This window comes from Amphiprion ocellaris, chromosome 16, assembly GCF_022539595.1.
Source record: "Amphiprion ocellaris isolate individual 3 ecotype Okinawa chromosome 16, ASM2253959v1, whole genome shotgun sequence".
NCBI classification, from domain to species: Eukaryota; Metazoa; Chordata; class Actinopteri; family Pomacentridae; genus Amphiprion; species Amphiprion ocellaris.
In genome coordinates, this window is record NC_072781.1 from 2,766,801 (window position 1) to 2,791,045 (window position 24,245).

Sequence of the window (24,245 nt, forward strand, 5' to 3'; positions counted from 1 at the left end):
GGTTTCATTAAAGATGCATCAAACTGCAGCAGATTAGTTCCATTTGAGCGGCAGCAGAAGGTGCAGGCAGTAATTTATAGGCCACAAAGCTAAAATGCTGCATTTTCCGGGCCAGAAAATCTGTTGTTCAGTTTGAAAATCAGAGCCAACATTTTGCCTGAGTTCATCCTGAGAAGTCCCGCAGCGCATCCGTCCCTCTCCCTCTCCCCCTCCGTCTCTCTCCCCCTGCAGAGGACCAGCCCTCCTCCTGCCGCCATGGCCGCGGAGGCTGCACCGGGCCGGAGCGATGGGAGCACCGGACCTGCAGACTGCACCGAGATGGACGAGCGGGTAAGACGCTTTTTGGCGCTTTGAGGGACGTTTTATCTGCGGGGACGGGATGGAGGCTGGACAGCAGGCCCTGACGCACCGCTGCGGCGAGATGGAGGGAAACTCTAGAGGATGCAAGCCGGTGCTGCAGGCTGAACGCGTTCTGGTTTATGTTTTATGGCACATTATTGGATGTTTGGTGATAGTTTTAGCTTTAGAGTTACGGGGGATGCGCGTTATCGTCCGGAAGGAAGAGAGGGAGCGCCGCGCCGCGCACCGCTCCGCTGCTGCGCCGCTCATCATGCCGTGTGACTCGCTGATATGGAAGAGAGAAGTGAAAGTGCAGCAGCTGGTCGGCCGGTGCATGCAGCCTGCAGCGGCTCGGCTTATAAATAGCCCCGAACATCGGCCACTCGTGAACACTTTCTGTTTTTTGCGGCTGAATCCGGAGAGATTTCCTGCGCGCACGTCGAGCTCATTTTCTTTTCACATGGCGGTGACGCAAGTTGGCAACAACTTGACAGGGAAGGTAGGAATTCTTCCTGATCAGCAGAGCAGAGTATGAATGGAAAGAGGCTTTGTCGGGCAGGCTGGCAGAGGAGAGTGTCCACCAGATGAACATTCAGAGGCTCAGTGTTCTGGTTTCTCTGATAACCATCCAATCAGATGGTTGGAAACGCAAAAATATCTGTATTTTGATGAAATAATCAAGTCAAAATCACAAGTTTCCAGAGTTGCAGGTGATTAATCAGCTGGGTTATGTATACATTTTGAGTCTTAAATGAGAAAAATCTAGTTTTTGTGCAAAATTGCATTAAAAAAAATCCCTATATTTGGAGATATTTGTGCATGTGAAGGGTGTGTTTTCTTGAGGGAAAAGCATGCCTGCTGCACCTGCCCCCTCCAACCTGTTCTTCCACTTTGCATTAATGCAGCTGAGATGTTGGTGTCAGCTGATATTCACATGCTCTTTAGTTGTCTTCAGTCACCAGGTGCTCCTCATCTTTCGCACTTCTGCCTTTTGTCTTCATCTCCGGGTGAGTTCCTGCAGCTCTATCTGCCATCAGTGTGAAACGTGTCGGCCTGTCCTCCTCTATCTCTGTTCCAGCGTTATCTCAGATGTTGCTGATTGAATACTGAGTGGATTTAGAATCGGTTTGTGATCTGAAGTATTCCAGCGGCGGTAGATGTCTGCAGATGTGGGCTACAGTGCCAAAGGTGAGGGTGGCCGAACGCACCAGATTACACAATCTCTCGCTAATCCCCTCGCTTGGAAAAATTAGAGTTTGTGGATTAAAGGAGGGAGTTAGTTGGAAACCCGTGAAAGAAAGCCGTTATTAGAGATTATGGAGGGTTGCTGTACGACCCACATACTTCAGGATTCAAAGAAAACCACCAGGAACATCAGAGTGAGAGAGATGTTTGTGATTGTTTTTCAGATTCTTCTGGGAGTTTCAGGTTAAAGGGGAAACTATTTTCTCCTCACGCTTGCATTCTTGAGAGAGAAAGGAGAAAAAAAAAGGACTGATGTGGTTGCCTCTTTTGGTGGTTTGGTGACGGGCTTAATAAGAAGAATGGTTGAAAGGACTGCCACGCCTGATGAGGAATAAAGCAGTCGGAACCAGAGCTGCAACAATAAACTCAATCAGTTAGTCACTATTTTGATTATTAGTTTAATTTTTAAAAAAAACTGTAAAAATTCTGATTCCAGCTTCTTAAATGTGAATATTTTCTGATTTCTTTACTCCTCTGGAACAGTAAATTGACTATATTTGGGTGTTGGACCAAGCAAGACGTTTTAGGATAATATCTCAACCTTATTCAAACATTGATCTACACTTTTCACCATTTAATAGAACGAGCAACTCGATTGAGAGAATAATAGACGGATTAATTAACAATGAAGAGAGTCAGATGTGGTTATTGTACCATCTACTAGTCAGACGCTGCTTGAAAACAATCTCAGGAGAATTCTGATCACTAAATGTGAAATGAACTGTTTGTAGGATCGGCACAGATACATTAACTCTCCTGTTGTCCTCATTTACGAGCACCAAAAAATATTGTTTCCTTGTCTGAAAAAAAATCTAAAAAATCAGCAAAAAAATTCCACAAATTTCTGAAAATTTGCAAAACCTTCGGGAAGAAAATTCAAATAATTCCTTAAAAGTTTCCCTTAAAAGTTTTATTTAAAAAAAAAAATCCCCCAAATTTGGCAAGAAAATATTTTCAAAAAATGAGTAAAAATCTTCCAAAAAAATCCTGAAAATGTCTAAAGTGATTCCATATATATCAGTAAAACTTCTAATATTTTCTTGAAGAACATTCACATAAAAAAAAAATCTACCAAAATCCAGTGAAATTCGCTGGATTTTGGTAGATTTTTTTGTGAATGTTCTTAAGAAACATTTTTAACATTTCTTTTGTTCCACCAAAAATGTTCAAAGATTTCCCAAAAATGTTGAAAATGTGGTCATTAGAAGTTTCACTGTGAAAATATTTTTTTTTTCTCACATTTTCAAACTTTAAAACGGGTCAATTTTGACCCACAGGACGACAGGAAGGTTAAAGCTTTTTAAAACTTTTTTTGTCTGTAAATCAGAAACACTGGATGCCTGAAATGTCCTTTTTATTGAAACAATAGGAACATCCAGGTGTGATAAAAGCTGGAAAAATCAGGTTGCTGACTTACATGAATCTGAAATTGTTAAATTCATTGAATGTCTCGAGTGTTGAATGATAAAAAGTAGTTAAAGTCTGTTTTTCTGGAGCATCACAGCAACAGATTATAGCAACAAAAGGCACATTCTTCACTGAGGCTGGTTTATTCAGGCTTTGTGTATTTAATAGTCAGATATGTACACCATTTCCTTTTATAAAAATATGTGAGGAATGTAGATTCCCTCCTCCTGAATTCCTCACCTCTGTGAACACTTCTGATTTAGAGTCTAGATTTTTAAATATAAAAGGTGGTGGAAACTGTGGTCCAGTAAATATGCTTAGAGGGGGAGAGCAGACAGAAAGCAAACAGGGAGAGCAGATAACTTCAGGAATGGATTATTATTGAAGCTGCTTTAGCAGCACAGATAAACATGCTTGCTGCTGGTTAAGTGCATGTTTGGAGAGTGTTTTTTACAGAAGGCCGAGGTAAATGCATCTCTAATGTCTGTGGTACTGTTCAAGAAAGGAAGTGAGACAGAAAGAGGAAGACTGTCGATGTTTGTCCTGTTTTAGATTTCCCTAATGGGCGTCTTTACAACTAAACTACTTCAGTGGCAGAAATGAGCACAGCAAATTTTTAAAAATGTTGTTTAAGCTCAGTTTAGTGAAGCTCTTTGTTCAGGGCAATAAAGCCACATCGTGAATCATCACATTAAAGTCATCAAATAATAAACATTGTACATAACACGGCAACCAGACGTGGGAGAAGTATTTAGGTCCTTAAGTAAAAGTAAATATGAAGTATTGCCATTTAAATATACTTTAAGCATCATAAGTTAAAGTACTCATTATACAGTGGCTCATTTCAGAACAAATTATAATATTGGATTGTAATTAATAATACAGTAACTTAAACCATTCATTACTACAATATACTACTGTGATTCCTAATCCATAATAATATAATACAATCTATTATCTGATTTATGTATTAATACCTTAAATCTGCAAAATAACTTCAACTTTAAAAGGAATTTAGTGGAGTAAAGTACAAAATCTACCTCTAAAATGTAGTGAAGAAGCAGGAGAAAGTAGTAAAAGGGTAGAAATACTTGAGGAAAGTGCATCAAAATTACACTGAAGTGCAGTATTTGAGTAACTGAACATGGTTTTATTCCACCGCTGGTCATAACTTAAGTGTTTTATTGTATTTTTGTAGCTACAGGATGCATTTAGGTTCAAATAAATGACACTGTTGTCAAGCTGACATCATCATTTCATCTCCTATTAAATCTTCCTTCTACAATGAAGCATCTCTCAGTCCAATATTTCATGTTCAGTTGCAGAATATTTACTTTCTTTTGTTTTTAAGCCTTGCCAAAAATGGATCTTAAACATCCAACCTCCTCCTGAACAGTCGATTATCCCACAGTGAAGGGATAAAACACTATTTATGAAGACAGTGTTGGACAAGTGCATCCTCTCATAAGTTGTTGTCTGAACATAATCAGTACTAGTGTCAGCAGATGAACAGCCATCAGGACTGTTGTTGGAGTTTAACGAAGCGTTTTCTCTCTTCCAGCTGAGGGAGGCGAACATGACGGCTGACTTGGAGGCGCCTCTGCCTGCTGGACAGGAGGATTACGCCATCCAGTGCCGAGATGTGTGCCGGTCGTACGGCAAACTGAAGGTCCTCAGCAACCTGAACCTGGCCGTGCCGCAGGGACACATGTGAGTGGAGCAACACTGACCAGACCTGGGCGTGATTTCAGGCCGGTAGATGTTTGAAATGTGGACAAAAGTGGTTCACGTCAACGATTTTTTAAAAATTGCAGCCTGTAAAAAAAAAAGTCATTTTTACGGTGAAATTCCTTCAGCTGTGGTCGCCAGAACACTGCCGTAAAATTACAGTTAAACATTTTCTACATTTACGGTAAAGAAATGTCTTGATTAAAAGCAATGTTCTTAATTCCATATTTTACTGTTTAAAAAAAAAGTGGGAAAAAAATAGTTTTCTCCTGATGAACCTTATTTACAGTGATTCAGGGTTAAATAAATGGCATCAAACTGTTTTAGTGTTTACAGATTTTTGCCGTCATTGTTTGACAGTTTTTCACCGTAAAATTTATAATCATTTTTTTACAGTGCAATAGCGATCTGGAAAATTGGAAATCTTAGGTAATAAGAAATCCAAAGAAAGATCACACTGTAAAACAGAAATATTAGTACTGAGAAGCTCTTTAGCTCTAACAGACACAAACACTGGACGTGTCCTTGGTGTTTTAGTTGATCGAAGTATATTTATGTCCTGATTTGGAGGGAATTTCTAAGCTCCAAATAATGAAAAGAAACAGGAGTTCAGATTCAAAGAGGAAAAGTTTTAAAGCTGCATCGTGTCGGGAAAGAAATCTATCAGAAATAAAAGTCTTGACACAACATGAAGGATAGTGAGATCAGTGAGTCTGTTGGGATTTAATAGAACTTATCACCACTGTCAGAGGAATGTTTAAAGGAATAGGTGGACATATTTCTGTTACTACGTTTAGATCCAGTAAACTAGTCTGAAAATTCAGCAAAATATCAACAATGGACCAATCCTGCACTCAAATCACCAAGTTCATGTTGACTTTTCGATGCCTTTTTGTGCCCTTTGTATGAGTTTTCTGAGACACTTTGAGGCCCGTATAAACGAGGTTTTCCTGCCTCTTACAAACCAGACAGCATCAGAAAGAAATCCTTTAGGAAGTTTATCTGCTGGTGCTCTTTGTAGTTTCAGTAAAACACAGGATTTACAGATGTTCATGGCTTCTGTAGTCATTGAAAATGTCTGAACACAAACAGGAAGAGATGAACTAAGCAGCTAGTCAAACTGCAAATGAAACTTCCGTCCAAATTTTTACATTTTTATTTAACACCAGTAAATTCCATTTCCCCTTTTTTTAAAACCATTTTTTAAAAACCCTCGTGGACACTCACACTACAGCTTTGATGTTAAATAAGTCTGTGAAGGTTTAGCGTGGATGCCTCAGGGTGGAGATCAGGATTAGATCTCTCTTTCTCCACAATCAGAACCAGTCTGATCAGTTTAGATTAAAGACTGGACACAAATGGACGTGGCTGGTTTGGCTCTTTTTAAAAGTTAAAAAAATACCCCCAAGTAGTAGTTTCTACAGCTCATTATCTGCTGAGGTTTTAGGGAGTTATGTACTGGAACTGCTTCTTTTTGAACAACTCTGGGGAATATTTTGGGTGTCAAGAAACTTATGTATGTAGCTTCATAGTTGGAATTTTAAAACTGGTGTCATCCTGCGGGTCAAAATTGACCCGTTTTAAAGTTTGAAAATGTGGGGGGAAAAAAAATTTACAGTGAAACTTCTGATGTCCACATTTTCAACATTTTTGGGAAATCTTTGAACATTTTTTGGTGGGAAAAAAGAAATGTTAAAAATGTTTCTTAAGAAAATTTACAAAAAGATCAACCAAAATCCAGTGAATTTTGCTGGATTGAATGTTCTTAAAGAAAATATTACACGTTTTACTCATATATATGGAATCACTTTAGATATTTTTAAGATTTTTTTTTGAAGATTTTTACTCATTTTTTGAAAATATTTACAAGAATTTTCTTGCTAAATTTGAGGGATTTTTAAAAAAATAAAACTTTTAAGGGAAGATTTTAAGGAATTATTGGAATTTTCTTCCTGAAGGTTTTGCAAATTTTCAGAAATTTGAGGAATTTTTTGCTGAATTTTTGGATTTTTTTTCAGACAAGGAAACAATATTTTTTGGTGCACGTAAATGAAGACAACAGGAGCTTTAAATGATTTTTTTTTAGCCTCCTTCCAGTCTTTATGCTAAGCTATGCTAATTACCTCCTGGCTGTAGTTGCACAGTTCAACCTGTAGTTAACGTTTTTAGCAACTTAGACTCAGCAGAAGCAAACAAACACACATTCATATATAAATCTATTCAGCAAATATCTGCTGCTAAACGCTATGTTTAGTTATCTGAAGATTTTCGTGGTTGTATCACAGCATGATCTTGCATCAGCTTGACAGTAGTTTATGCAGGTGAGCTGCATATTTCCAGGTTTGTAAGTCTGTTCCAGTGGCTGCAGTCATCGTTGAGCTTCACTGCATCTCATCTGATTATCTTATAGTCTCTCATTTTACACGTTCTCCACCGTGGTCGACTAGTTTCCTGTCAGTTTACTCACTCACTACCAGATAAGAGCTGCGATAGTTTAGTTATCTGCTGGGAAACGTGCACCATCGCTGCACAGCTGATGCTTCAATGTGACATGAAACCGGTTTGTAAGTGAATTGTTTTTGTGTTTTTGCAGTTATGGCCTGTTGGGGCCCAGTGGATGTGGGAAAACCACACTCCTGAAATGCATCGTGGGAACCCTGAAGATCTCGCGGGGTCAGATCACCGTGTTGGGGAAGCCGCCTGCGTTTCCTGGTCACGACGTCCCGGGGAGGAAGGTCGGATACATGCCACAGGTAAACCATGTTAAATTCACATTTGAAGGTGGTTGTTGTTTGCTTTGGTGCAAAAAGATCCTTAACAGATTTGGAAAAAGGATTATAATGTGACATAAAATAGACTTCTGGATGGCCTAATTCTCCACTGTGGTCACTGAACTGATCTTAATTTCACTTCAAGCTGACATAGAGATCTTCGCCTCCTTTTGTTTCAAATCTGTGAATTCCCAGACTTTTTCACTCCAGCGTTGTTGTTGTTCAGTTGCTGTTTTCCACCACAAATGGCACATCGAGTGCCGTCCTCTGGGTCTTCTGTAATTCAGTCTTTGTCGAGCTGCACCTGAGCACCTCGTCGCTGTCAGGTTGATATCTGATGGGGCTGATCGCACCATTGGCATGTTTCCTCCCGTTAGTGACCCCGAGCATCACATTCGTCCTGCAGGAAGCGATCTGACCCAGAGAGGAAGGAATGTGACACCTCAGATGTGTCCTGCTGCAGTTCAGAGAACCTCATTGTCAAACAAAGCAGCTACTGTAGAAAAATATACTATATCCTATTCATTTGCTGCTACAGAAAAGTGTGCATGTGCCATTATTTAAGCCTTTAATCCTGCAAAACTGAATATTTTCTCAAGAAATCAGGACTTTAATCTTTCCAGTGATGGAGAAAAATGCAAAGTCAAAGGTTTCTGCAGAAGTGCTTAGAAGACAGATCTGTAGGAATGAGCCAAATAAAACAGAAACTGACTTCACAAATCTGCTAAATTAGTCTCTTTTGTAGTTTATTTGTTCTGAACTAAGCTGGAAAATGTTGTTTTTACAACGGAGCAGCATTATTTGATGTATTTACACCACAAGATAGTTTTTATTGCACACTATCAGACAGTAATTTAACATTGTTATTTTATTTTCATAGAAATATTCTACGATTATGACTTTAAATGAACCAACCGAAAAGCATGTATGACTGTAATTTAAAAAGTACGTGGATTTGCTCCAACTTTTATTTAGTTCTATATTTATTTTTTTATACATTTCATTGTATAATTAGATGGTTTCTGCTTTAAATGAATAGTTTTTTGTTGTTTTTACCAAGTTTGCAATTTTATTATATTCAAATCATATCAAGTTTAATTATTCAGCACAAATTACAACAACTTGAGCTGACCAACATCTACATTTTATATGAAAGACAACGTGTGCATAAAAACAAAATGGAAAATGGAATAAAACTTGTAAATTATAAGATGAAATACTAAAAAAAAACAAGACAAACAGGATAACAGCATTTAAGATCAGTTTCTAAAATTACATAAATACAAAATATCACAATTTTAGGACCACTTAAGGGCAGCTACAACCCACTGAAAGCATCTTGAGATCTAAGATTCCTGCAGAAAATTCTGACATCTACATGCATGACTTTGTAAACAAATAAAAGAACCTCAGAATCCATTCCTTATTTAACAGGTAGTAGCTGCAGGGATGTTAGTACAGATGTGATGTTTTTGGTGACAGGATTCTTGCAGCAGCTGCAGACGGTACAGAAAAACTGACAGAGAACAATACCTAATAAGACGGAGAGTTACAGTAATCCGGCCACGAGAAGATGAGCGCAGTGGTTATGATCTTCATGCCATTTAAACAGAGGATGGATTTCAGTCTGGCAGAGTTACTGAGGTGAAAGTAGCACGACAGAGTTAATCTGAGTCAAATTTCAGTCAAAGATGACACCAAGATTCCTGTCAGTGGCTTTAAGCGGCCGGTTTTGTTTATTGTAATGTTGGGGAAACCAAACACTGTCTGTTTATTTGTCATCCTAGAGGAGGTTCAATCAGGTATATTTGATTTGCATTAGCATAACAATGGAAAGGAACATGAAGATGGAGCCTAAAGAGAGAATAAACATAGAAATTAAAATGGGGCCTAAGATGGAGCCCTGCGGAGCTCCACAAGTGATTGGGGAAGTGATTAGACAAAGTTCAATTCCCAATTTTGACAAAAAAAGAACTTGTCTGCTAAGTAGGAGCCTAATTACTTGAGAATAGTGTCCTGGATGGCAGATTGGTGCTTGAGATGGTTTGCCTCTTTTCTTTGGCTAATAAAGGAACATATGTTGATATTCCTCAATGTAAGGTATCCATAAAACCAATAAGGGGTCTTGTTTGCTCAAGTATGGAGAATTTTCAGCCACTTAGAAGAGTGATGTTGGATTTTCCTAAAGATCAGAAGTGTGGAATCATTTGATGCTTCTTTCAATTATCAACAAGTATCTTATGTAAAATCCAGCTCCTATTAAAGGGTCATGTGTGGAATTGTTTCAGTAAATGAGACCATCAAACATGAGGTTCTGAAACATCTCTAAAGAATAAACTGCTCACTCATAGAACTTTTTGAAACACCTTTGTATCTGACAGGAACTGGCACTGTACAATGAGTTCACCATCAGCGACACTCTGACTTTCTTCGGCCGGATTCACGGCCTGACGTCGAAGGAAACCCAGGCTCGCATGAACTTCCTCATCGACTTCCTGGACCTACCTCAGAAGCACAGCCTGGTCCGAAATCTCAGGTAAAAAAAAACAAAAAAAACAAAACAGATTTATTGTGATCTGAATAAGTTTAAAATGCCATGATTCAGAGCTGATCCTCCACAAAAAGGTTCTCTTTATGAGGATTTAATACTGTAAGCAGGACTGAATGCATTGATGGCTGCAAGTTACTGTAATTTAACAGTTTTTTGAGCAGTTCTTTGCAGCGTTTTTGTGATTCATGGATGTTAGATTGAGCGCGTGATGGGCGAAGGCCAAATGCATAATATCCTTTGAGACAGCTGGTTTTTGAGGCGAGATAATGGCGTGTTTACAGCTAAATGTCAGCAGACTTTGACCCATGTTTTATCTGAATTTATGCTCAGAAAACAGACAAACATTATATCTAGCTTGTAAATCCAGTGCCCATAAAATAACATGAGTTTCTGATAAGGAGACAGACAAAAGTCAAACAGATGGTTTTATTGTAGCAGCGCCTTTGTGGAAATTTTTCACTGATCAGTTAATGTTTGCATTAGTGTTTCACATGCACTTAAAATTTCCATTTAGGAGGACAAGATGACGTAAACCTCCTTTAATTATGCAAATAAGAAACCACAGTTAAAGAGTTAAACTATTTTTACTTTCAAAATCAAGTAAAAAGTGGCCAAACTGGAAACCCTGGTTTGTATTTTTTTGTGTTGCTATTGAGGTAAATATCCACAGATGCCTATAAAGTTTATTCTAAGAGAACATCATCCTTCATTTATGTCCTCTGTACTGGGCATTTGTTTTTGATCTATATCTTTTGACTCATTTGAGCTACCACTGCATCCTGACGTGCTTAATGGAGGACATCCTGACCTTTCCAATGATATCTGAAGTGATTGGGTAGTAAAATGAGAACTTTGTTTTCATGCTGAGACAAAATGGAGACTGCAGCAAAACTCGCCTGCTAGGAAAAGAGAAAAGTTAAGTCAAAAATTCTTAAGATATCACTGTTTTACCGAAGGCAGTCATATATTTTCTTGTAGATGAATATGTCTGGAATTATAAATTGGGGTCAGAGTTGAGGTAAACTTTTTGTCAGGAAAAATAATCTCCCCTTTATGAAAGTCACCTCTGATTTGATTTAATGGGGTTAGCTAATAGCTAACTAGCTTGCTAATTCTTTGTTTACATTCAGATATCCTCCCCAAAACACATTTCTTTGTGGGGTGATAAACACATTGAATATAAAGTAATTAATGTGATAAATAAATAGTTGCTTATAGCTATGTTTCATTCAACCTCTTAATTTTTTTTACACTATTGTTATTTAATGTAGTTTCTCAAAGTTTCCTTAGAAAATGGATTGACGTCAGCCTATTTTGATTTCGAAGTGTCGCCGTTTTGTTTTTTTATGATAAAATTGCTCTGTTGTATAAATATTTTTGTAAAATTTAAATTCTAAATTGTGCGTTGTTGTTTTAGCTCCAAAAAGGCATGAAATCACAAAAAAGTTAGACTGAAAGATACTTTTTTCCCTCGGTTCTCAGGAGGATATATTATTACATGCTCTGCAGTTTATAGACTGGAGAAAACTTCCTCTTTTATCTGTTAAAGAGGAAGGCTGTTTTTAATCTTATGCACACAATATTTTAATGTGTGCAACAAAGAATTTTAATGTAAGCAAGCAAGAGTTTCTGTTGCTGTACATCCAGGCTTCCCCTGTTTGCATCACTCTCCCAATCAAAAGTCTGAGCTTCAACCTGTCACCTGGCTGGCAGCTCAGGGGTTTTGTTTTTTGTTTTTTGTCCCAGTGAACTCGTGATTGTATCTGCAGAGCCTGGCTGATCAGTCTGCAACCGACTTCCAGTCTGCCCAGATTCTGGCAGCTTGAGAAGCCACTCACATATTACACAGATCAAGACGAAACCAGAAAATTATGAAGAAAACAACTAAATAAAGATAAATATTAAACAGTTTACTTAATATTTCAGTTGAATCAGAAAATTTTGCTTCAAAAACACCACTTTCTCCTTCATATTCTCCTTCCAGACATGTTTTTCCAAATCTCTGAGGCCCTGACAGATCAGTAAAAGTAGCTGATTACTTTATGGCCCTTTTTTACTCCGTAGTTATCAGAGGAGGACGAATCACCATCTCCTGTTGCAGCTCCGGATTCACATCCCTGGTTCATGACAAAGCCCTTTCTGTTCCCCGGGAGGCCCTTCAAACCGGCGTTCATTAGCAGCTCATGTAGTATTTATGTCCATTGTGGTGCAACAGAACTGTCATGTTACTGATCTGGAAACAGCAGAAAACAGCAAACATGAAGCCTTTAGTTCCATCGCCTCCTCTTGTTCAGGCTGACGTGACTCAGGCCGCTGAAACAATCCACTACGCTTAATCTGCAAGATATTCCTGGTATGAATAAACACACCATGTGGCATGTGTGCTCCTAATCTGCTTCTGCTTCATATCCTGCTTTTTATCTCTCTCTTTATTACAATCTAGGCTAAATCTGCTCACTCTGGATGCATTAAAGGGATTTTTTTCATGTGAATGGGTTAAAATGCCGCCTCAGGTGTGTGTTTGCCTCATCAGGCAGGTTTGTCTTGCAGGTTTTGCTTCCTCCTCCCTCTGGAGTGAGCGGCATGCGTTCAGGCGAGGCGGATTACCGGTTACCACACAGTAAGATTCACCCTTTAGCTGTTTTTAATTTTCTGCCTTGTTTTTTGTTTTCCAGCGGAGGTCAGCGGAGGAGGGTGTCTCTGGGAGCCGCTCTGCTGCAGAATCCAGAGCTGCTCATCCTGGACGAACCCACGGTCGGAGTCGACCCTGTTCTCAGGGCCAAGTATGTCATTTAGATGTCGTTTTTACCTTCTGAAACGAAGCACCAGGTTTTTTCAGGCACTTTAGGGTCGAATCAGAAACTAAACCGACCAATCACATCTCACTACTGATTATCTCACTGAAAGATGGTTTAAAAAGTGTAACATCACTGAAGTCACTGAATCGTTCCAGACGCTTTAGTTTTATTTGAACAAATAAAACCATCAACTTTTATCTAAACTATATCAGAAATAAAAATGTTAAGAGTTAAAAAGGTGTTATCCTGGATGAATTACTGGGAGCTGCTCTGCTGCAGAATCCAGAGCTGCTCATCCTGGACGAACCCTCAGTCGGAGTCATTTAGATGTTTTGTGTCAGTCGTTTCAAACATAGTCCAATAAAAAAAACATAATAAACTAACAGGAGATACCAGAGTGATCTGCGTTTAAACAAAATCAATCAAAATCAATATCCCTGGGAAATAATACAACAAACTCTGCAGCGTTTGAGTCAAATCCTGCTCTCTAGCAAAAAGAAACTGGTTCCCTTTAATGCTTTACTTACAAAATTCGTACAGTAGTTTCTATAAATATACAATAATTCATCAACCTCAGTGGACAGAATCTTTTAGCATCTCCTGCTCCTCCCTAAATGTAAACAAAGGTGTCCCAGGATATTTAAGAAGTGCGTTGTGCTCAACAAATAACTAACATTATTTTGCACACCTTGATTTTAAATGAAATATGTCCTGCTGCTGTTTAACAGCTTTAGCCTCTATGGGTTCTTTAATAAAGACGTACATTCCCTTGACTCACAGCAAAGGATTAACACTGCTGCATCTTCTGAATGCATCGGATGTTCTCCATGTTGAGAACTTCACAACTGGGAAATATTTTGCACAAATAGGCAGCTCGAACATCAGTGCATATGTTGTAGAAAAGTGATTCAGAAACCTTATTAAAGGCGAGCAGCACCCTGCAGGGTGTTGCTCCGGTGTCATTGTGTAATCACAAAGCCTCTCCAGATCAGACGGCTGGCAGAGAAACAGTTGTTGGCCAGGCTGCAAGCTGTGATTTCTTTTTTTTTTTTTTTTTTTTTTTTTTCTTGTGAGCAGGTCAGCTGTTATGTAATTTCTTTGGCTTCTTTCTAGGATCTGGCAGCATCTGGTGGAGATTGTGAAGACGGGGAAAGTGTCTGTTATCATCACCACACACTACATAGAGGAAGCCAGGCAAGCCAATGTGGTGAGATAATGCAAACGTGCACACACGTACACGTGCATGTACGCAAACACAGCAATTAAGCACAACTTTCAGTGATACAGAACAAAGCAGCACATTCACACTAGACTAGATAAACAACGAGTCTATTGATATGTTAGCATGTTGGATGAACTTTATTCTTTATCAGCTCTGACAGGACGGACAAAAGCTCAGAATTAGTGAGTGGAAGAGGGATGGAGTTTGCATAGAAGCTCTCTTGTGTCTTTATTTTACATTTTGGGTGGCATGTTGCTGCAATGGGCTGCCAAACGTGTTTTAATCTGCCGCTGAAAATAGTCCCCAATAAAAACAGACCTGTTAAAAGCTGCAGTAGATGGAGGAAACCACTGACTGCCTTTTCTGAAATTCAATAATAATAATTTTATTTCTATAGCAACCTAAAGAAGAATGTTCACAATGAGGTACTTTGACAGTTAAAACATGCAACACAGACAATCAAATAAGCTATAAGAGAGCAGTCAGTTAAAATAAATAGTTAAAATGATAATAAAGTAAATGAATAATTAGCTAGATTAGCACACAATTCAAACCAGGGAACTAGACAGTTTGAAAATTAAAGAGCAAGATTGAGGGTTAAAATTAAAAGAATTAGAGAGACCATATCACATCGAGGAACCAGGCAACTAAAAGTCAAATAAAACCAGAGAGAACATCTAAAATAGACAGGACACAATACAGAATAAAACAAATTAAAGCTAAAAGTAAACCTCACATAAAAGCAGGTCTATAAAAGAAGCGATTTAAAAGAACTTACTGAATCAGCAATGTTTGAGATTTAAGAATAATGGGCCTCAGTACTGGAAAAAAAAAAGTGCCAGCCGTGTCCTTCTGAGTCTACTTTGTGTTTGTTTAACCCTCCTGTTGTCCTCATTTACGGGCGCTAAAAAATATTGTTCCCTCGTCTGAAAAAAAAATCCAAAAATTTAGCAAAAAATTCCCCAAATTTTAAAAAAATTTGGAAAAATCGTCAGGAAGAAAATTCCAAAAATTCCTTGAAAGTTTCCCTTAAAAGTTTTATTTTAAAAAAAAATCCCAAAATTTGGCAAGAAATAAAAATTAAAAAAATAAAAATTGTAAATATTTTCAAAAAATGAATAAAAATCTTCCAAAAAAATCCTAAAAATATCTCAAGTGATTACATATACATCAGTAAAATTTCTAATATTTTCTTTAAGAACTGGATTTTGGTAGATTTTTTTCCGAATGTTGTTAAAGAAACATTTTTTTTCAACATTTCTTTTTTTCCACCGAAAAATGTTCAAAAATTTCCCAAAGATGGTGAAAATGTGTAGTTTTTCCAAATTTTCAAACTTTAAAATGGGTCAATTTGACCCGCAGTATGACAGAAGAGTTAAATGACACAGATAAGATAAAGATTAAATCTTCCAATGGTGACGGCCGTTTATTGGCTCTGATTACAGAATTTCATCATCTCGATCACCTTGAGATAAACTAAATGGCCGCTCAAGCTGCAAAGCTCGACCTTTGCAGCTCGAGAATGAAATCTGAAGTTTGCATCGTCTGAGCTCCACCCTGAAGGCAAACAAACCCTGAGAGAATAGTGAGAACACGGGAGAACATGGGTGACGTCTCAGCTCAGGGTTAGCTGAAGGTTTGTGGGGGAAGGAATCATGTTTGACAGAAGTATGTCGTGTGAAGCAGCAACAATGCATCGCTGCACTGCTGAGGAATGAGCTTCTGGGTCCACATGCTGTACTTCCTTCAGTCTGACGCCGGCTAGTACGACGGCTAGACTCTGATCACATAGCAACCGCAGCTTTTGTATATTCCATATTTGACCTACTGAGGTCTTTCACACACTGAGGACAAGAAGGAGGCACAATTTGAAAAACCTGTCTGCTGTTTTTTGTAGCTGGAATCTCGATGTATCAAACTGAAGTTAACAAAAATAGTAAAAACATCTATGTTCCTATAAAACATACTCATTTCTTTAATAAAATATCAAATATTGCTTAGAATAGATGTGTTTGCTCCAAAAAGTAATGAGCTCTGGATTTCCAGTAAGAAATGCAACCATTTTTAACATATTCTGGAATGAATAAGAACCGTTCAGTTGACATTAACTCATTATATAGAAATAGGATAAAGTAAAGAATGAAAACGGCATCAACAGAAAATAAACATCATTTGTTCTGTTCTTTTGCAAAGGAATGTATATTAACTTTCATTCATAACAATCCTCCAACTTTTAATTGTTCCTCAATCAATAATCACAGTTTTAACCATTACAGAAATTCCCTTTATCAAGGCATATTTTAAAATTAGTATTAAAGATATTTGGTAATTGAAAGATATGGTCTGTTAGTTTGTTATTTAGCTGAAAAACATTGACTTTTCTGCATTTTCTATCCTTTCTATTGTGATTTGTGGGCGTAGAACTTGTCCAAAAATATTAATAACTTACCTGTAATGTGCTGCTGGAATTATCAGTTCATAAAATAATCTTTTTAAGTTTTACAACTGGATTACATTTGTACATTTAGTTTATTTATCTTGTGTTGAAACAGTGATTTTTTTTTTAGACCCTCTGAACTCCAAAACCTGTTTGCTGGTTATCTTTAAAAAGATCATCTACTAAAACCGTTCCAGAGAGTGTTAAAACAGAATTAAATTTACAATTTTCTGCTGTCTAGCTAGAAAACTTAACTAAATTTGAGCAAAGAATTCTTTTCTTGAGACGTTTGACACATTTTTAGTTCTGAGGCCTTGTAGATAACATGCAGAAATGTCTTTTGGAAGATTTATACAAATATTTTGGTTGCAATATGTGAATAAATGTGAAAATTGTACAGCAGATGTTGGCTAGATGAACAGTAAGTCAGGTTTTTGTGTCTCAAACCTGAGAGCTGGAGTCACTTTGTGTGTGTTTTCTAAAAAATGTTTTATTGTTTTTGAGGGAAGAGGTTGATTTACGTGCAGATGACATGATTTTATTTTGTGATTTGTTTTTTATGATGACTTAAAGATGTAATGCAAGAAAAGCTGCAGAGTTTGGAAGATTGATGGCATTTTTTTGGTTTCATTTTGTGTTTTGGGAAAAAATGAGTAAGTAAATCTGCTTTTTAATGTCTCAGATGTGAGAGCTGGGGTCGCCTTTCGACTGTCTTTTTGTTGTTTTTGATGAAAGAAATTGATTCATATGTAGGCGACATGATTAGATTTTTCTATGAGGACTTAAAGATGTAGTTCAAGAAATGCTGCATAGTTTGGAAGATTTTGTTTTTTGTTTTCATTGTGTATTTTAAGAAGAAATATAGATGTTGTACAGTAAATATTGACTAGATGGACCATAAATCTGCCTTTTCGTCTCGAACTTGAGAGGTGTGGTTGCCTTGTGTGCTGTTTATATGTGGGTGACATGATTTGATTAGATTTTTTTTTAAAGATTTTTGATGAGGACTTAAAGATGTAGTGCAAGAAATGTTGCATAGTTTGGAAGATTTATGACATTTGCTGGTTGCAAGGTGTTTTTTGGCAAATAGTATAAATGATGTACAGTAAATGTTGACTACATTTCCCGTAAATCTGCTTTTTTGTGTCTCAAACTTGAGAGCAAGCGTCGCCTTTTGTCTGTTTTTTGTTGTTTTTGAGGGAAGAAGTTGATTTCTGTGCAGGTGACTTGATTTTCTATCTCTTGACCTCAGGAGAAGGATGGAGGCTGTCCTCTGTATAAACTAATGCCAAAAATCTTTGCTTTCAAGAGACAAAAACGTCTCTCATGAATACCTTTTCTCTGTTCTCTAGGTGGGTCTCATGAGAAACGGTTGTTTGCTGGCTGAAGGTCCTCCAGAGGCCGTGATGAAGCAGCACAGCGCTACAGTGAGTGTGTTGGCACCTAGAGGATCGGCTGCTAATGTGACACAAACTGTACTTTAAAGCTGTTTGTTTCATTTTGCAATCAATGCAATATTAGTGAAACATAACGGCGACAGCAATGCAGTTTTTCAGACTGCAGCTGCAGATTGTTGTTACCAAAAACAACCCAAACTAAAGCTAAAAAATGCTGTTTATTGATAGAATTAGCCATTTTAACCCCCATTCTCTCCTGTTTCAGACCCTGGAACGAGCCTTCCTGCAGCTGTGCCAGACGTCGGACCAGATCAGCTCCAAACGAGGATCCAGTCCACAGGGTGGACCGTTAGAAAACAGCCAATCATTCGAGTCCAGCCGAGATGAGAGTCAACCGATCCTAGCAGTCGGACTGGCAGCTAAAGATGAAATTCCCAAATATACAGGTATTAACCCGCATTACAGTCAGCTGTGCATTAAATTTAGCTCTGCAGCACCAAACACTATAAGCTAAAACCATTATTATGTTGTATTAATCAATAGAAGACATTCAAGATGCAGTATGTAATAAGATCGCTGGTTCAGATTCTTCTGACTTTATTAAGGTTTCTTAGAAATAAATGATGGTACAAAAGTGACCAAGATGGGTCCTGAAAACCTTTTTTTTTTTAAAATGCATCATCACATTTCTTCTTTAGATTGCATATTTAAAAACAGCAGACATTGCCCCAAAGTGCTTCCCAGTAAAAATAAAAAGAATATAGTATCTAGTAAAAATATAGTAAAATTACAACAAAAATCTAGTAAAAGTACAGTAAAAAATATAGTAAAAATACAGTACTAATCTTGTAAAACACAGTAAAAATATAGGAAAAATACAGTAAAAATAGTTTAAAATATAGTAAAAATATTGTAAAAATACATTAAAAGAATCTCGTAAAAATACAATAAAAGTACAGTAAAAATATCGTAAAAATACAGTAAAATAGTTTAAAATACAGTAAATATATTGGAAAAATACAGTAAATATATTAGAATAATACAGTAAAAATAGTTTAAAGTACAGTAAAAGTATAATAAAAATACAGTAAAAATACAACAAAAATACAGTAAAAATATATAAAAATACATTAAAAATATATTAAAATACAGTAAAAATATATTAAAAATACAGTAAAAATATAGTAGAAGTGCAGTAAAAATATAGTAAAATATAATAAAAAAAACACTAAAAATATACACTACCATTCAAAGGTTCAGGGTCACCCAGACAATTCTATGTTTTCCATGACAACTCTCACTTTTATCCATGTGCTAACATAACTGCACAAGGGTTTTCTAATCATCAATGAGCCTTTCAACACCATTAGCTAACACAATGTAGCATTAGAACACAGGAGTGATGGTTGCTGGAAATGTTCCTCTGTACCCCTATGGAGATATTCCATTAAAAATCAGCCGTTTCCAGCTACAATAGTCATTTACCACATTAACAATGACTACACTAGATTTATCATTCATTTAATGTTATCTTCATGGAAAAAAAAGATTTTCTTTCCAAAATAAAGACATTTCTAAGTGACCTCAAACTTTTGAACAGTACTTTATGAATGATTTAAACCCTACAAAAAAAACTGCTTTACCCGACTGTACCTGTCTTCTCAATAACGATGACAGCAGCTCATCACAGTCGTTGGTTTTGGCTGTTTTGGACATTTGTCTTTGTTAAAGGTGTCTGTATCCGACTAGGGACTCGGAAATGCATCCCACAATTTGGAAAATTTTCCAATCCGACTTTCACCTCCTCTTTAGTTTGTTTCTGTTGGATGCAGCAGGTTGTTTTTCTTAAGCTTTTCTTTATTTGGAAACGGGGTTCTCCGGGTTTCTTCCAGCTGAATGATTGAGGAACTGTGTAAATGTGGAATAATTCAGTTTCACTTTGTGTTTGTGTGTTCAGCCGACTGGAAGGTTCGAGCCAGACATCTGCTGCCGAAGTGGAGAAACATCGCTGCCCTGATGATTAAAACGCTGGTGCGGATGAAGAGGATGCCGTTGTGAGTTGTACTGAACAGTAGAATTAGTGATCTCTCTGCATCTTTAAGCTGCACGTTTCTGACTGCCTCGTGTGTGTTTTTAGCTCGTTGTGTTTCCAGTTCCTGCTACCCGTCATCCAGATCTCTCTGATCTGTTTGTGTGTCGGAGGAGATCCGAAGGGGATCCATGTGGCCGTGGTGAACAACGAGACCTCCCCCTCCTCGTTCAGCCAATCACTGCTCTCCTTCCTGGACAACTCCAGCGTTCACCAGGTACCTGTTCAGTTCTGTTCATACACATTTATCACACTCTCTTCTTGTATTTAGCAGTCCCTCCAGGGTTTCACAGGCTTTTTTCCAGATTTTTGTGGCCTAGAATGGCTGAATTTGCAGCATAAGTTGCAATGTTTTTAAATGTATTTGTGGGAAATTGCAGGAGACGGTGACAGTTGCTAAAAAGTTGCATTTTTTCAGCTTTTAGAACATGTTTCAACATTTTAATTGACAATATTTCTTCCTAAACTAATTCTTTACCGCTCCAATCCATTTCCACCAGCTGCCATTCCACGGTAGGAAACTAGCAGCAGCCAGATACTGGTTTAACATGAAGTGGTTGGTAGATTTAAGGCACTAAATGATCATTTACTATTGAATGAATCATATTTGGACATATCTGTCAGTGGCTTAAAGAGTTAATTTCACATCCTGGTACACACGTGTTCACACGCACACGGCTCGTCGCATCATTAATGAACCTAACTTCCCTTCATTCTTTCAGAGATCCAACAGATCTGGATCAACAGCTTCCATCATGGTGATTTATCTGGTCTGGTAGAGGTCTGGTAGTGGTCTGGTAGTGGTCTGGTACTGGTCTAGTAGAGGTCTGGCAGAGGTCTGGTACTGGTCTGGTAGAGGTCTGGTACTGGTCTGGTAGTGGTTTGGTAGAGATCTGGTAGTGGTCTGGTACTGGTCTGGTAGTGGTCTGGTAGAGGTCTGGTACTGTTCTAGTAGAGGTCTGGCAGAGGTCTGGTACTGGTCTGGTAGTGGTCTGGTAGGGGTCTGGTACTGGTCTGTTAGTGGTCTGGTAGGGGTCTGGTAGAGGTCTGGTACTGGTCTATTACTGGTCTATTACTGGTATGGTAGAGGTCTGGATCAACAGCTTCCATCACGGTGATCTGTCTGGTCTGTTTCCGCTCCTTTCAGTCGTTCTCCTAATATGTTTTGGTACAAAAGTGTTTGTCAGTCGATTGTTTTCGTTTGTTTTCCACCACAATATTTCATGGGTGTAAAACAGTTTAGCTCCGCTTTGGTGAAGAACATCAGGGAATTGTTTTTCACCATCTTTATCAGTAATTGTTGTTGGTAAATGAGAGACATTAGAATGGGACATGTCTGCATCTTCAAACCACAAACAAGGAAGTGAATTCAGTGACGTATGTGCATTATGTTTGGACTGCTATGATTGGTGGAACTCACGGGAGGCGGGACAAAATTGTAGAAAAATTGCGGTGATTGGACAGAATTGCAAAGTCACGCAGAATTCACAGAGATTGTTTGAATTTGCGTTAGTTGTTGTGGTCGCAGCATCGTGAATTCCTGGAAGGACTGATTTATTGTATGTGTTGCAGCCAAAGAGGAACTGGATAGATGAGATTATTCTGCTGCAGATTCATTCTTGCATCACCGTTACTTTATTGTCCGACTGAAACAGGATGCATCTCACAGCTCCGAGGTAATTCTGGTGTGAAATGCTTCGGTTGAGTCGAGAGATAACAGCTTTTTCTCTCAGGTGTTAAATTGAAACACACACCGAGCAAATGAGTTTCACTTCTGCTCACAGCAGAACAAACAATACGAGTTCCTTTTTCTTTTCTTGTGACCTTTTTTGTTGACTAGAAAGTATCTGGGCGCCCTACGAGTTCCTTTTTCAAGGAAATCTGTGAAAGCGGAAGGTTGTTTTATCTGCATGACACAGAACTGTAAACCTTCAACACACTGTATTGTGAGAACACTTTAAAAGTAAAGATGCTTTAAAAAAAAAACTGTCATTAGTAGTTTTTATTTGTAGATTAAACTCACACTCAATGAACTGCAGGATGTTGAAATCAGGGCTGTAGCTGTTGGACCGTCTGTTGCAGGACTCCTCGTTGCTAAAGATAGTGTTTTTTTATGACTCTGCCAGTTTGTTTGGGCTCATTGTCATGCAGCAGAATGGATTTAAGACTGATGAGTGGCTCTTTGGTGGTTAAATGTGATCTACTATCTAACCCTAACCTCCATCTGCTTCTATGTTGCTGGAGCAGAATACGAACAGTCAGCATGCTCTGATAGCTAAAAGTTAAAATATAATGTTTAAATTGCACCTGCTTTTTTCATCCATAGGTTCCCTTGTCCCATAAGGACGCTTTTGAAGGGATCTATAATGGAGAATATTGGGGCGTCATCGGCTTTGGCAAGAACTTCACCAGCTACTTGACCAAACGGTGAGAATCAACACCGATGATGTGACATGGTGTACGTTTAGTTCAGTGTTTGTCTCATGATGCTTTACGAAAAATGATCCAGAAGAGTTCAGTGTGTCGACGGGAACAAATACTAGTAGAGCAGGTCCTCGGTTATGACGTCCTCGACCTGCAGCAGTTTGTTGTTATGTCGGAACTGGTTACGTGGAACTAGTTGGTGAGCAGAGTGGATGAATACGTCGTCACGCGGCGCTATAAGACAGCTTTGTTTCCATTCTCCGGTTGTACTCCACCTTGGATTGTGCTAAATTCACTAACTTTTTGCAAAAGAAATGTGAGGACAGATTAAAGTAAATATCAGCAGAGAAAATGATCACATTTTGGACATATATTTGGTGATGTATTCGTGACTCGATTCAACCTTTTATCTTGTGACTCTTGTGACACAATTAGGCAAGATCATGAGCACTGGCTTCCTTTAATTTATAAAAATCTACACAGTATTTGTCCACTATACTCCTACAATTAAAATTTTGCTGACTAATAGCGTAAAAAATCCAGAAAAGAGGAATTTTTTTTGTTGTTTCTTTTTTTTTGGCTGCAGCCACTTCAATCAACACAGTGTGGTTTATTTATGCCTGATTAACACCATCAGATACGAGCTCAGGGATGCAGCGTACGTTCCCTGCACGGTTATCTAGCTCGCTATAAACTGTAACTCACATCATGTCAGATGTTTCTTTTAAATAAATTTGCTGCTAATCAGGATTGGATGAAGCATCTTGAGGCCTAAAATCTTTCTTAATTAAACTCAGGATCCAAATCAGGTCGACTAATTTGTGTTTTTCAGGGCAGGAGACTCTGAACCGATACTGGGAACTGAAATCATGAGAAGTAAAAATGAAACTCTTGAAATCAGAATTTAGAATTACACGAAACTCCAACCCAAAACTTAATCAGATGCCTTACTTTATTTAAGTTTTATTTAAATAAATATAAGCTAGAATGATCAGCAAAACCAATTTTCGACCCCTCATCCAAATTTAGCGGAATCATTTTCTAAATTCTGTCCCAGTCGTTGCGTCTGCTGATAGCAACATTACGCTGCTTAGAACTATTTCACAGAAGGAATATTATTGTTATTGTTGTTTTTTCTACCGGCATTAAAGCCCTTCACTGGTTGTTGGTTTAACCCATAAAACTCATCTAAAGTTAGTTTATTTACAAGCCTTTTTCCTGTAGAGATAAACCCTTCTTGTCTTTAAATAGCCCAGATGTAACTTTACGCTGTTGCTTCCTCTAATATGCATGAATTTCTGCAGCTCGAGCACACCAGCTTACCTGCAGCTGAACTCAAACACGGTATGCGACACAGTGGGAAGGTTTAATACTGGAATAATTCATTACAATACATGGAATAATGATGCAGAAAGTCACATCCTGCAGGTTTACGAGGTCATTTCCTTTAGGTTTGTTACATCTGAAACCTCGTACTGGAAAAAATGCCCCTCTCAAAACAAGGAAAAAAGCTTATTTCAAGAAACTTTTACCTTGAAATAAGTGAAAAAATCTGCCAATAGAACAAGTGAAAAATGGCTTGGTAAGATTCCTTGAAATAAGATATGATATTTAGAATATTGGGATCTTAAAATTAGCTGGGAAAACTTATTTTAAGCTCTATTTTACCAGGATTATCAAGCTGAGGTGTCTTAAAATAAGCCAGATATGCTAAAAAAAATAGTAGATTTTCACCCATAAATAGATTTGTGCTTTCATGTAACCTCCTAATTTGAGATGTATTAAACTTATTTTGAGTTTTCTTGTAAAATACAACTTAAAACAAAATAATTTCAAG

At 37.8% G+C, this 24,245-nt stretch overlaps 1 protein-coding gene across 4 annotated transcripts in view; it reads left to right on the plus strand.

Moving 5' to 3' along the window:
- The window catches only part of abch1 (ATP-binding cassette, sub-family H, member 1), a 45,780-nt gene continuing 21,535 nt past the window's right edge, over nucleotides 1-24,245 (plus strand). Inside the window, exons 1-11 of one of the 4 annotated variants that reach the window (XM_055018755.1) lie at nucleotides 1-330; nucleotides 4,553-4,701; nucleotides 7,313-7,472; nucleotides 9,872-10,026; nucleotides 12,717-12,824; nucleotides 13,953-14,046; nucleotides 17,851-17,925; nucleotides 18,161-18,341; nucleotides 19,853-19,949; nucleotides 20,033-20,201; nucleotides 22,311-22,411. In XM_055018755.1, the coding sequence (XP_054874730.1) occupies nucleotides 256-330; nucleotides 4,553-4,701; nucleotides 7,313-7,472; nucleotides 9,872-10,026; nucleotides 12,717-12,824; nucleotides 13,953-14,046; nucleotides 17,851-17,925; nucleotides 18,161-18,341; nucleotides 19,853-19,949; nucleotides 20,033-20,201; nucleotides 22,311-22,411 (1,364 nt within the window). In that variant the 5' untranslated portion in view covers nucleotides 1-255. Of the gene's footprint in view, nucleotides 331-362; nucleotides 839-1,175; nucleotides 1,347-1,394; nucleotides 1,528-4,552; nucleotides 4,702-7,312; nucleotides 7,473-9,871; nucleotides 10,027-12,716; nucleotides 12,825-13,952; nucleotides 14,047-17,850; nucleotides 17,926-18,160; nucleotides 18,342-19,852; nucleotides 19,950-20,032; nucleotides 20,202-22,310; nucleotides 22,412-24,245 lie in introns of those variants that run through there. The other 3 variants (XM_055018753.1, XM_055018754.1, XM_055018756.1) reach the window with 3 other exon arrangements.